The sequence below is a fragment of the Equus caballus genome, chromosome 3 (genome assembly GCF_041296265.1).
Source record: "Equus caballus isolate H_3958 breed thoroughbred chromosome 3, TB-T2T, whole genome shotgun sequence".
Classification (NCBI taxonomy): domain Eukaryota; kingdom Metazoa; phylum Chordata; class Mammalia; order Perissodactyla; family Equidae; genus Equus; species Equus caballus.
Genome location: NC_091686.1, coordinates 24,948,022 through 24,963,219, shown reverse-complemented (window position 1 = coordinate 24,963,219; position 15,198 = coordinate 24,948,022). Strand labels below are relative to the sequence as shown.

At 39.4% G+C, this 15,198-nt stretch overlaps 1 protein-coding gene across 2 annotated transcripts in view; it reads right to left on the bottom strand.

The window, feature by feature from the left end:
- Window positions 1–15,198, bottom strand: part of CNTNAP4 (contactin associated protein family member 4) — a 263,864-nt gene that overhangs the window by 203,837 nt on the left and 44,829 nt on the right. For both annotated transcript variants that reach the window (XM_001501663.5, XM_023637349.2), the window contains exon 2: window positions 13,712–13,822. In XM_001501663.5, coding sequence (XP_001501713.2) covers window positions 13,712–13,822 — 111 coding nt within the window. The remainder of the gene's footprint in view (window positions 1–13,711; window positions 13,823–15,198) is intronic.

Genomic DNA, 15,198 nt, shown 5'->3' with positions numbered 1-15,198 from the left:
CTTGAGCTCATATTCTGTCTAATGTAGAAAACCAATCTAATCATTCCAGAGGAACTCAGTCCAGTTCATGGATTACTCAGTCACTTCAGGATTTTATTTCTGTCACCTTCAGCTTCAAAATGCTCATAGGGATATGTCTCCCTTCCTGCCAACCCGGGGGACAGTGGAGACAGGGACTGCTTACTTCTTGGTCTTCTGCGTGGGCAGTGAAGGATCCCGACAGTCAAGCAGCTTCTGTTCTGCTCTGTGGTGTTGCGTTGCAGGCTAGTCCTGACCACAATATTCTGATCTTCTTCCTCCCATCCAGGTGTGACACTGCCCACACCCACAGCTTCATTCCCTAACTTCTGCACTCATTCTTGGTGCCCACGGTAGCTCTTGGCTTTCGTCAGATGCCATTGGGGTCTGCTGTGGGGTCTTTGCCACACCACCATGTCTGCATTGCAGCAACAGGATGATGCAATGACTTCTCTTGGGGTGGGCGGTCTCCTCTCCAAGCACCCACTCTAGGCATACCTTCACATTCAGAGATTGAGGGTCAATGAAGGGTTTTCTAAAGCTCCCTGCTATGGACTTTGAGGACAGGACTTCAGGGAAAATGATTCTTCACACTTGCTTGCTTCTGTCTAACCCTCTTCCGTGCTTTCCAACCTCTCCTTCTCCCTTCCTCTCAGTGGGGTATGGGGAACACAGATTCCTTCAGCCTGTTCATTTCCCCTTTCAAGTCCCTTATATTTTGGACCTAAAAGGCACCCACTGAACTTTATTCCCAAGCTGTGCATGACCCCCTTTCCCCTAAGCATTGGGTGACGTGTGCCTATCTGAGCTGGGTGGGGAGATGAAGGCCAAGCAGGGAGAGCACATCCATTTCCACTCCCCACATCATCCCACACATCGAAACAGCCTCTAAGGGAATTATAATTGTCATTAAAAATGTCTCTACTTCATCTCGATTACAGGAATGAATGTGCCCCCCTTCCCAACATCAATCAGCACACTTTAATGCAGAAAAGCAGAATCTACTGCCCACTTCCTTGCAGAACATAGTGAAAAGCACTCCTCACCTCGCACTTCCCAGAGACCTCAGTCCAGAAAGGCTGTAATATTGAGACATGTGACTGACTGCCAACTGTCCTCTGTGGATAAAGCTTCCAGCGTCTATTCAGTGTAGCTCAGTCCAGACCCTCGGCATTTTCCAGTCTACGACATGGCACACCACATGCTTCAGAATACAAGGAAAATGTTTTCTCCTCCAGCATGGCCCACCAGGCTAACAGGCTGAAAGGCTGGTGAGTGCTTTCCTCTTATATAGGCAAGAGCAAGATCAAAACTCAGAAACCAAAATAGTTCTTTCCCTGAAGAAAACACAGGTGTACTAGCATTTTCTCATAATATTTACCCCTCCACATCCAGAGTCACTAAAAAAATATAGTTGTTGACAGTGTCCTTTGAGAGAGGAATTTTGCAAACAGCTTAATAATGAGATGAGATGGGGTTTTGCCATTAGGAGTGCAACTTCGATGCAAAAGTAGTTCCATTCTTTTCTGTTACAGAAAAAAATCGTAACATTCACATTAGAAATCACTGGTTTAGTTCCTTCTTTTTATAATTTGCAACTATTGATATTTCTCTATTTGTTGAGACATCATTCATCTGGCTTCCTTTAGCTCTTTGTGCATATTTGAGGGAGTTGATTTAAAGTCCTTGTCTAGTAGGTCCAATATCTTTCCTTTATGTATCCAGCACTTTTCTTATTTAGATACTTGTATGAAATCACTACATTCAAAGATTCATATATCCCGGCTCATATGTTTTATTCTTCATACAAAAATCATGGTTGCTCCTTATGTTATGACATTGTTCTGAATTTCTATTTCCTACATATTTATTTCTTTTATGCTTTTATGCATCAATGATGCAAGAATCTTTATGTTCTCTTTTTTTGAGGAAGATTAGCCCTGAGTTAACACCTGCTGCCAATCCTCCTCTTTTTGCTGAGGAAGACTGGCCCTGAGCAACGTCCATGCCCATCTTCCTCTACTTTATATGTGGGACACCTACCACAACATGGCTTGCCAAGTGGTGCCACGTCCGCACCCGGGATCCGAACTGGCAAAGCCCAGGCCGCCGAAGCGGAACATGTGAACTTAATTGCTGCGCCACTGGGCCGGCCCCTATGTATTTTTACTGATCACAGAATTAATGCCATGTACTACTAACAGCAAAAGACCTAAGCCTAATAAGTGTAAGTAATAGCACACAAATTAAGTAAAAATGGGTTAGTTAAGAGAAACTGTACTCTGTTAGTGAATGGGAGAAAATTCACAAATTATCTTACAGTTCAATTAGTGAAAAGTTTGTTATTTTTTTTTTATCCCTCTCTCCTTGAAATTACCAAATTATCTGTTCAACCTCTGTAGATTATGAGCTGGACTTCAGAAGGCACATTCAGAAACACCCATATATGCAATGGAGGTGGGATTGAAAAAATAAGGCCACAATTGTGTTTTAAAATTTATTCTTATTGAGGAAAACCTCAAAATTGCATGACCAGTGACGGATCTATTAAAATAATTTTGTTTAAAAACCAAAGAACTGCATTAGGCGGGTAGCAATGGAACGAGAAAAGGAGTGTAAGAGAGAGAGAGACTGCAAGCCACGAATATACAGAATTTGTCATCTCCAAGAGGAGGGAGCAAGGGAGAAATAAAAGGTAATTCTACAACGTTTAAGCCATGGTGATTAAGATAACCACCAGGATCCAGAAAAGAAAAATAATGACAAGGAGAAGCTGGTTTGAAGGTAATATATTTAACTGAAGATATGTTGAGCTCTTTTGTGAAGACAAGCCATCTAGCAGGCAGCTGGAAAATTCCAGCAGGCAGTTGAAAATATAAGAAAGGAGACTCTTAGCCATGTTCCTCCTCCAGCGCAAATGTGGGAGGTGTCTGCACAGCCCCCTCCTGCGGCCTGGCAGTGGACCAGCTCATGCAGGGAGGCATGAGCAACGCCAAGGTCAAGGATGAAGCTTTAGAAAAACCCACATAAACATTCTCATTTTGGCACAGAGTCTCTGACCTTGTTTTTCATTTTTATACAGTCAGATACTTTTATATAGTCTATTAAGTCACTTATATTTTATACGGCCAATTATATAGTCAATTTTATATGTGTCCCTTTTATTTTCTACGGTTAATATTTATTATACGTCAATTTTTTTAAAGAAATTAAAGAAAAAGATAAGAGAAGAATAACAAATAATCCTCAAATCACTTACATATGATTTTAGGCTGGCTTTCTACTTAAATTATTAGACCTTTAAGACCCTGACAATTCCCACTGAGGGAGAAAAATCTTTGACATAAAGTCCTATTTGAGACAAAACACAGAGAAGCCCTTATAAAATCATGCAATTTTTTCTATCTTTTTTCATGGAGTTATATCCACAGAGAAGCCTTCGAAGGGTTACAGTTAAAAATCAAATGAGATAATTTATGGGAACAGATATTAAACTACAGATAGACAGTTAGATAGACATATAATATATGAAGTGATGTCAGCAAGATGGCAGAATAGAAGTCTCCCACTCATATCCCCCTCAGCAACAATAATCTGGCAGCCATCCATGGACAAAAGTACCTTTGAGGTAGTTCTGGGACCCACCACAGGCCAGGAGCAGTCCTGCCCTCCAAGGGACCCACCAGGAGACGCTCCTGACTGTGCCTCTGGAGGTAGACCCACAGATTTCTGTCCCAAAGAAGATCCTGAAACAGCCCTGTAACTGGGCTCCAGACCATCCCAGCTGCTGTCTGTGAGCAGCTCTGCCCATTCAGGGACCGGGCAGGAGACACACCCAGCCATGTTCCCATGGCAGGCCAGCCGACCTCAGTCCGACCGTAGATCTTGAAGTGGCCCCGTAACCTGGCTCCAGCCCCTTCCATTGCAATCAGGGAGCCCTCAGTCCTGCGCGTCCAGGAGCCTGCCAGGAGACACCAGTTCCTGCCCCTCGAGGTAGGCCCTCAGACCTCCATCTGACTGTGGATCCTGAAGCAGTCCTGTCACCCAGCTCCAGACCCTCTGAGCTGTGGTCCAGGTGCAGTCCTGTCTACCAGGGGACATGGAGGGAGACACACTGACCCTTCCCTCCAGAGGTAAGCCCATCTACCTTGATCTGACTGGGGACCCTGAAGTGGCCCTGCGACTTGACTCCAGCCCCTCTCAGCTAAGGTCCAGAGGAATCCTGCTCACTCAGGAATCTGGCAGAAGACATGTTCCTTCATGCCCCTGAAAGCAGGCGTGGTGACCTTGGTGTGACTATGGATCCTGAAACAGCCTTGTGACCCATCTCCAGCCCTGCTCTGTCTCAGTCTGGAGAAAGTCAGCCCACCCAGGGACCTGGCAGGAGGCACACTCATCTCTGCCCCTAGGGGCAGGCCTGCAGACCTTGGTCCCAGCTGCAGACCCTGAACCAGCCCTCTGAATCAGTTCCAGCCCCTTTCAGACACCTCTGGGACCAATCCTGCCTGCCTAGAGACCTGCCCAGTGATGCTCCTTCAAATGCACAGACAACAACGCAAGATGACACAGATGATGCAAAATCAGGCAAACATGACACCCCGAAAGGACACTTAGTGAACTTCCAGTAACCAACCCCCAAGAAATGAAGATCTACAAACTGCCTGACAACGAGTTCAAACTAATCATCTAAAGAAGCACAATTAGATACAAGACAACACAGACAGACAACTAAACAGACTCAGGAAAACAAGGTATGAACAAAATGAGGAGTTTAACACTTCCAAGCAGCCTTATAAGATGCATCTCAGAACTTTCCACACTGAGGACAAAAGGCAGAAGGTTTTATCCATGAGTTCTCACCCTCTATTGGTCAAGGTCAGTCTCACAGGTAGGCAATAGTCGCCATACCCCACCATTAGAATTTCTGATGCCCAGTGGATTCCCCAGGGGAGATCATCCCTCAGCATGAGGGGAGCCAGGGGGCAGGAAGACACAGGTACATGGCACAGCCCAAGATGAGGTTCTGTTGCCCTTGAAGGAAGCTGGATTTGGTCCTTACCACATCGGCTGGAGAAAGAGGTGGGCTGAGAGCATGTAACTGTCACCCAAGAGGTGTCCAATACATAACACCACATCTTTAATTACAATAGGCTTTAATATGGGTGAATCCAAAAAGGATGGTTTTCTATTGCTAGCTAGCCTCACGTTTTCACTCCATCCTCTCCTAGGGAAGATACTCAGGATCCTTATGCATCATATCAGACAAGAAAGCTCTAGGCCCCTGCTTTCACCGCTTTGTTGATTATTCAACCTACCATGCTTTCGGGGCACATGTACATTCCAGCCGAAAGCATGCATTCTCATTCAGAGGCCAAACCTAAGTCCCTTCACTCATGTATGCTAATATGTTGTTTAGAGTATTTTGCATTTATATTCATGAGAGAGAGTGGCTTTTAATTTTCCTTTCTTGTTTGTCCTTGACAGAGTTTGGTATCAAGGTTATGCCGGACTCACAGAATGAATTGGGGAGTATTTTAACTTTTTTTCTGTCCTCTGGAAGAAATTGTATACGATTAGAGTTATATCTTCCTTAAAAGTGTTTGGAAGAATTCACATCTGAAGGCATTTTAGCCTGGAGTTTTCTCTCTTGAAATGTGTGAATTATGGATTTACTATCTTTAATAGACAGAAGAATACTTAAATTTTCTGTCTTATTTCTTACCATTTTTTTTTTAGGTTGTGTCTTTCTAATGCTTTTGTCAATTCATTTAAATTTTCACAATTAGCAGGAAGTTTGTTAAAATATCCTCTTATTATATTTTTCTCTTATTGATTGTACTGCATGTTTTCTATTTCATTAAGCAATGCAATTTTTTCTTCTCTTTTTCCTTATTTTTGGTTTAATGTACTATTCTTTTTCTAATTTCTTGAGAAATTGGAAAAGTAGGCAATGGATGGATCACTAATATCTAGCCTCCCTTCTTTTGTAACACATTCAATTAAAGCCATCAGTCTGATCTAAGCTACAGCTCACAATTTTGACCTATACTATTTCGCCATCGTTGAGTTAAAATGTTCTCTAATTTCCATTGAGACTTCTTTTTCAGAAGTGTATTAATTAAATTCCACACCTTTCTGGGTTTTTAAGTATTTTTTAATTATTGATTTCTGGCTTAATTCAGCTGTACCCAGGGCACTTACTCTGTATGATTTAAAGCCTTTGAGACTTGTTGAAACACTTTTTATGGCCCAGAATAAATTTAAGTAAATATTCTAGGTACACATGATAAGAATGTGCATTCTGCAGCTGTTGGAGGCAGAGTTTCATATGTGCTATACATTAAAATACATTAAAATATAAATTAAAATTACATATTTACATATTTTGTCAAATTTGCTAACTTTGCTGTTAAAATCTTCTGTATTTCCACCGACTTTTTTTTTTTTTTGGCTATTTCTTCAATAAGCTACAGGGAGAGCTATATTAAAAAACCCTCACTATGTTTTGTGTTTCAATTTGTACTGTCTATTTTTCCTATTATTTCTGTCCATTTTTCTTTATATATTTTGAAGCTCTGTTATTTGGTGCAGAAAATGTCAGGCTCACTATATGGCATTTCCTCTCTCTCTAGGATCTTTGCCCCTGAAGCCCTGGTTATCTTGGTTTCTCTCCAATATTTTCAAGTAGTTGACACTTTCTAGTTAGTTTACTAGTTTATAAAAATGCAGCTAACTGCTATGGGCTGAATGTGTCTTCCCAAAATTCATATGTTGGAGCCTAACCTCCAGTGTGATGTATCTGACACCTTTTGGACTTAATTAGATTTAGATTAGGTCTTGAGAGTGGGGCCCTCATGATGGAATTAGTGCCCTTATAAGAAGAGGAAGACAGAAAGATCTCTCCTTCTCTCTCTCGACATGCACACACCAAGGAAAGGCCATATCAAAACACAGCCAGGAAGTGGTTGTCTACAAGCCAGGAAGTGGGCTTTCACCAGGAACTGAATCTGCCAACATCTCGATCTTGGACTTCCCAGCCTCCAGAGCTGTGAGAAATAAATGTCTATTGTTTAAGCCATCCACTCTATGGCATTTTGTTCCAGTAGCCCAAGCTGCTAAGACACTGACTTTTCTAAATTGATTATACAGCCAGCCACCTTGCTAGCCTCAGTTCCTTGACCAAGAGGTAGGCCAAAGTCTTAGGTAAAATTTTATCATCCAGAGTGTATCAGGCCGTATGTGGGACTTCCCCTGAAATTGGCTTCTTCCCCTTCCTTGTCCTGCTTTCTCCACTCTCTCACTGTCTTCTCCTGGGAGCTATCCCCTGACAAACCACTCAATCTTCAGCCCAAGGTGTGCTTCTGGGAGAATCCAACCTAAGACACTATGTGATTAGGGGCCAGCCAGCCCAGTGGCGCAGCGGTTAAATTCGCAAGTTCTGCTTCTTGGGAGCCCAGGGTTCACCAGTTCGGATCCTGGGTGCAGACATGATACCTCTTGGCAAAAGCCATGCTGTGGTAGGCATCCCACGTATAAAGTAGAGGAAGATGGGCATGGATGTTAGCTCAGGGCCAGTCTTCCTCAGCAAAAAGAGGAGGATTGGCAGCAGATGTTAGCTCAGGGCTAATCTTCCTCAAAATAAATAAATAAATTTTTTAAAAAGACACTATGTGATTACTTAATTCACTGCTTATTTTCACTGTACCTACAAGTGAAATTTTCCTACACAGTACTGTGAAAAATATTAGATACATACAAAAAAGTAAGTGATATATTGATGATTTTTAATTTTCTGAGTGTATTTTAATTGATCAAATTTGAGCAATTGTATCAATTTCAGTAGGATCATATTTACAACTTGAATTCCCAGATTTTATGACATATGAAGACATTTCCTATGCCAAGAGCTTCCTATGTCTTTGAGTTTGAGAGGACTTAGAAGGACAATCTGCCTCAAGGTACTCCCCTTACCTTCTTATGGAAGGGCCATCAATTTCACTCACTCACATGCTTTGAAATTTTCCATTATTAGAGTTTTTTAGAAAGAAAAGACATTGCCTGTGGAATATCGCAAATAAAAAGAGTGCATTGCCATAGTCAGAGATCCTCTAATTCAACCCCATCCTTTTATAGGAAAGGAAAAAAAGAGAAGAAATGTCATTTCCCCAAGGCCATCTACAATTTAGTATCATAATCTAGTTTTCATGATTCCAAAACCAGCACTTTTTATCACCATAAATTACTTAGGATTGGCTACTTGGCACATCTACTTGGATTACATTATCAGATTGATTTAGAGCAGAAGAAAGTCTGCTTCGGGGCAGACAAGGATGATAAGGGTAAGACAGACGCAGTACCAAGACACTGGTGAGAGGGATTAAAAGAGGGTGGAAGACGTCCTTGAGGAAGGGGCCCAGAAGGGAGAGCAACAACCAAAGAGAGAACTGAACGATCAGACGGACAATCACCGCTGGCGTGAAATCCAATGAATTGCTAGAAGAATAGAAGTGATTCTATATTAATCGCAGAAGCGACAGCAACCTCTCCTGTGCTTTAATGAATAGAGGACATGGGCAGATCGAGAAATCAGATGTAAATCTTCACTCATTTTTATTTCACCTTCTCAAGGCCAGCACACAAAATATAGTCTATAAACACAAATGACACCCCACTGATCATAAAACTGATCCGGACCTTCATTTCCCAAACTTTTACCAAAATGGTAGTAAAATTTTTTTAACTTCATCAACCAATTTCCAATTGCTAAAAAAGTAAAAATATTTTAAATAAAACCATCAGATCACCCTAGTTCACAGAGTTTGACTAAGGATATAGGAGAATGTTTTATCTTTACTTCAAGTTGATAATGAACAAATAAAATACAATTTTTTGACCCTGCTTTGCTTTATAATTAATCAGGAATAAATTAACCCTTCCTGTCAGAGTCATGTGGAAACCTGAATGCCCTGAGATTACCTCTGTGTAAATTAACATACAGAGCTGGTCTTGTGGGGTTTGCTAAAATGGGGTTAATTGGCAGGACGCACTCTGAAACTGTTTGACCTTCTCTTGGGGCTGTGCTTTTGTAATTCTTGTGGCCACATCACAGCACTGTGGTCATTTCCAATAAAGCCAATACCAGTTCAGTACTATCCTACTCTTCCTAGAGAAAATTCGGGAATTAAAGCACAGAGGTTACATTTTTTTCCCATTCTAAAATGAGTAAGAGGTAGAAGTGATTTAAACCCAGGAGTGGTGACTTGATCCCAGATATGTCTAATACTGAAGTGTCTGCTCTTCACCTAAAATTATATGACCCACTAGAGGGAGAACGAAAGAGAGAAGCAGAGTAGCTTAGCTGAGGTTCCAGAGTGTCAGGGAAGCTCGTGTCCTGTGACTGTAGGGGCGACTCTCTGGCATCTGACTATTCAGGGTTTTTGTCGGGTTTAAGTGTTCTCATCTCCATGTTAAGAACTGTACATCTAATCCCAGAGATAAATTAGGGCACAAGACAGAAAAATCAGGCAGAGCTAATAAGAAGTCATGTACTTACAGCCTGAATCAGCATGGAGGTGCTGGACCCTTGCAAGTAATTATTCAGGTGCCAAGGGCTTAGTCGGGCACATCAGTTCCTGAGTGTGATGAGGATACAGAAGCAAATAAATGGTTGCCATCTCTGGTTCTCTAACAAACTCTACAAGAACAGGCCATTCTCAACGCAGTAAATTCTGTACACACCCCAGTCGATGAAGCCCACCACCCCATCTGTGGTCCTGGGGACCTCTCAGACACATTTCAGACCCACATTCACTGTGCCAATGAGGCTCCCCTTTCCTTAGGCTTGAGTTTTTTTCAGTCCTGTACAAAATTTATCTCTTACTCTTTTCCTCATATAGAAAGTATTGGTTATTAAATATATTAATGGTATCATTTTTAAATGTAATAATTATAGAAGATTTTATGCAACATGTTTAACAGTAGGAAACATTCACCTCACGTGTCCTCTTAAGCACTGACATGTATCATGCATACCTTGGGGATTTATCTTTGGGATTTTAATTCAAGTACAATAGTTGTGTGCAAACAAGGACAATGATTTAGGGCAGTGACAATCACCAAATAATTCTGCATAGAATGTTATAATAATTCTCATTAGAACTACATCCAAGAATGAGAGTTCTGTCAATTAACCAAATATACTAATTTCTCTACAGATAGATGCTTGATTTTAAGAGCAAATCTTACAGACATGGGGAAAGCACCACTTTACAAGCACTTAGAGTAGAAGGACATAGCTGACACAGACAATAGGAAAGTAGAGACTAAGATTCAGATTTTTAGCAACAGAAAATATTTCGATCTTACAGAATAGATGAGAGAAAACTCACAATATTTTTCAGTTAGGGAAGTAATCTGCTATATAATTAAACACATGTACATATGCATGTTTACACATCCGTATAAATATTTTATTTTTGCTGTGTGTATTAATTTTATATACTGCTTTATTATTTGACCTGTTTGCACAAGTACATCAGTTTGCAATAATTCATTTCCAAGGTTTCCCAAGTACATGAAAATAAAAACTTCCATTTGGATTATATTGCAACCTGAGGGACCGTTCGACACATATGGTTTCTTTATATTCTCTCCTAAGAACACACTTGAACTCTCAAAGGTACACAAGAACCTGTTTGAACTCCATATTGACAATGGTAGAAATTTAAGTTGCCCATTATAATTCAAACTACACTAAAACTGCAACAGTGGGAATAAAGACACAGAGATTTAATTCTATTATACAGCAAGTTTTAACAGTCATTCGTTTTTGTTTGTTTGTGTTGTTTACAGTTCAGTTTGGATTCTAGTTCTCTGAGCTCTGTAATCTTTCAGGTTCATATCGAGATGGATCTTCCTGGTACAAAGGAAGTATGAAAAAGAAGCTATTTACTCAATGGCACTTGTACTAGCTTCCCAGGGCTACTTAACAAAGCATCACTAATTGGGCAGCTTGAAAGAACAGAATTTATTCTCTCACAGTTCTGGAGGCCAGAAGGCCAAAATCAAGGTGTCAGAAGGTCTGTGCTCTCTCTGTAGGCTTTTGAGAAGTATCCTTCCTTCCCTCTTCCTTGCTTCTGCTGGTGCTGGCAATACTTGACATTTCTTGGTCTGTAGCTACATCCTTCCCATTTCTGCTTCTGTCTTCACCTGGCCTTCTCTCTGTCTTTTCTGTCTCTGTGTATCTCCAAATCTCATTCTCCAGATAACGCCCTATTTGGAGCCCACCCTAATATTGGTGATATGATATGACTTTATCTTAACTTGACCACATCTGCAAAGACCGTATGTCCAAATAAGGTCACATTCATAGGTATCAGAGGTAGGAGTTGAACGTATCCTTTGGAAGACAAAATTCACCCCACAATGGCCCTCAAGTGACAAAATTAAATTAACATACCTCAAAAAAAACTCTTAATTTTTCTTCCTCCCTTCTGGTAGAAATGGAATCATTATGCTTAATTGCAGCCTCTTCCTGATCTCTTTCCCCCATTACAGGGACCTAGTCATTTTCACAGCGTTTGTTGAACTTGATTCCTCATTTCTTGCCTATCAACCTTTGGCTCTAAGCTGTCCAGATTCCGCAGGCAAGAGGTCACCTTATCTGTGTTTCTGGGATACCAAGACCCTTATTTGCTGATTTAGTTTATTTATACATGACCTGCTGACTTGGCTGAACATCCTTCCACAGCTTGATATAAATACCACAAAGAATGTTGCAATACCAGAAATAATATATAGCCTTTAAAACATCACTCAAAATCTGACATTTCTTTGTGAACACTTCATGTAAATAATAGGAAAAAAAAAGAAAAACTAAATGAAAAAGAAAAATGTAATCAAGTAGGTTGACAAGCAGCAAAAGATAATTAAAATGATCCTGTTTTGTTTCTCCATTTCATTAACATGCAAATGAGATTCATGAAGTTTGATACTGTGTTTCACCAGGAACCGTACAAACAAATTAAGAATGAAAATGAGTCCCACTGATGGACTCTGGATGAGTATATACATCAATGAAAAACACGATTTGATCCCATTAATAACATATATATTTTTTGTGATTTATTGAACCTCAATAAATGAAATAAATATAAGTAGTTAAATTAAGTTTTGTATCTCTTTCCATGGGCCAAATCCTATGACAGCTTTTATTACTCAAATGGAGTGATGATAAATGTTACATTCTGCTTTACTTTAAAAAAGTGTACAAGATGGGGACCTCATTCTAAGACCAGCGTTGTGATAACAGCATTCTCACTGCAAGGACCATGAATCCCATGGATCTGGACTGGCCCTCAGTGGGGCTAGGAGAGCTCACTTGCCTGTGGTCAATAAGGGAAATTCAGAATTGAAAATAGTGGAAGACAGTCCAGTGTGACCAATAATTCTTACTACAAGGCAAATAAAAGTAACAGATAAGCATTATCTATGCAAATATATTCAAGGCCCCCCAAATTCCCCATTTGATACAAGGATCTCAGTTACTACTCTCCATTGATACTCTTACACTTAGAAAAACACACAAGTTACGTCAATTATACCTCAATAAAGAAAAGGAAACACACAAAAGTGACTGTCTCAAATAATACGAGATAAAATTTTAAGATAAACAAATTTAAAATCACACTGAAGTGTTAGATATTTATAACATGTACTTGATGGCAAAACACAGATACACACACACACACACACACACACCCCTAATGTATTTGTTATGTTCAATGTTCAAAGAGCTCAAACATTAAACAGCAGCACCAAGGATAACATAAAGGAGTAAAATTAGAAGAAGTGGCTAACATACGGCACACGAGAAGGGGATAATAAATGAGTGAATCACAGTTTTAACAACACATGATGTCAATGTCTATTTCTTCATAGTTGTTAAAAATGTTTTCCGTGTTAGTATTGCCAAGACTCTTTCCATAGAATATATGCTATGCACAGATGGGTTTTGCCTTAGCATATTATGAAAAGGGACCACAATGATGTTCTGTCTCTAAGTGCACAGAGGCATAGAGTTTTTAAATTCTCTTATTTCTACAGCAAGCTGCCATTGATTTATCTGTGCTTTCCTTTACACATATTCAAGCAATCAAACACAACCTACCTAAGAGACAGTCAACAGTATGAACTGAGTATTCCTACTGGAGCATGAGAGCTTATTAAGTTCCCATCCGCAACAAGAAAGAAAATCATGTCATCCACATTGACAATTAAACTAACTGAGGACTTATTATTTTTAAATAACTAGCATCTTTTAAAATTACTTCTTGTTGCAAACTTCCTTATTTATCTTGAAATAGAGGGCCAATTAAATTTTCATGGTTACTGTATTCATAATTATTGGCTATTGTTGAAAAAAAGGTTATTTTATAAGATACATATAAAACTTGCCAGGTGGAAGGAATTCAATTCCTTGGGTGCTGAAGTGATGATACAGGACTTTCAAATAGGATGCATCCTTTGCCATTCCAGACCAGTTCTACATGTCATGTACATCCCATGAGTTTCTACCATTTGCTTATTTAGAAATTTACTTCCTTTTACAATATGTCACTTATAATGATTTCCGTAAAAGAAGGGAAAATTGAGATTCATCATGAACCAATCAGAGAGAAAAACGCAGACTTACCATCTCTTCGATTTAGCCTTGCAAATCCAGGACCGTGGCTGCTGGAGAGCTCGGACGAACTGCTGAATGATGCCTGAGACAAGGCCGGCACCAGAGGTTCATCGCAATCATCTGCCAAGAGGGAAAAATCCACATTCAGGTTAGTACAGTGCTGACAGCTTTCTGGGATTCAATCAATAAAGCAAACAACCAAAACAAAAAGTACTAGGATCTCTAACAATATGCTCACTGTTTATATGCAACATTCTACTGGAGGTCTAATAAGTTTGAGAAGAAAAGAAAAAGAACTTAAAGATAAGAGATTATGAAAATGGAGAAGTAAAACCTCATAGAAATTATAAAATAATATAATATCTTCAGGTAGAAAAGTTTTACTTAAACAAGAAATAAAAATACCTAATCAGTATAGCTAATTTATAAATAAATTGATATAAGGAAAGATTTATAAAGATTTTATGGTTGCCAAAAGACACGTAAAATGAACAGAAACATCACAACGTGTAGGAAATACTTGCAAAACAGTATACAATTAGTATTCCAAATTGAGGAAAATAGAATAAAGAAAAACAAAAACTGCCTTTAAATCAGTTAGAAAACACATTTGGAAAAAAACGGCACAAGATCAGAGAGTTCACAGAACAGAACCTAAAGGAATTGATGTTCAAACTCATAAGTAAAAAGAAGTGTAAAGCAAAACTACAATTAGATAATATTTTACAGATCATAAATTGGCAAGATTTCAGAAGTCTGACAACACCAGATTGTCTAGAGAATGGGGGCCAAGAGAAGCTCCAACACACTGCTAGTGGGAGTGTAAACTTAAGCAAATACTTTTACAAAAACAATTTTTCATTAGTTCATATATTTGAATTTTTCATACCCCACATTCCATCAATTCCATTGATATGTATGTCCTCCTGGGCAGAGCATCCCTGTGATGAACCACTGGTCTTAAAAAGTTCTGCCTTCCTACCCAAGGATGCAATACAAATACTAGTATTTTCTGTGTCCCATGAAAAGAAAAAAGTTTGGAAGCACTGATCTAGAGAAATTCTTGCATTTGTGCACCAGGAGACATGCACAATTTATAGCAACATTGCTCATAGTAGCAAAAAATCATTAAGAAGCCAAACATCCAACGACCAAAGAACAGATCAATAAATTGTGGTACTTTTCACAATGGAATAACACACAGCAGTAAAAAGGAACGACACCAACACCCACCCACAACAGAAAAAAGGTTGGATCTACGAAACAAAATTTTTAGTGAAAAAAATCAACTTATAAAAGACCAACTTATCCAAAGACCAAATCAACTTATATAATATAGGTTGATAGTTTTCAAAATCTTAAAAGCAAGCAAAGCTAGGTAATATGTTGTTTGGGGACTTATTGATTTAAAAATACTATTAAAAAAACAAAGAAATGAAAAGCATAAAACTCAGGATAGCGGTTACTTCTGGAGAAAGGCAATGTGTGTATGTGTA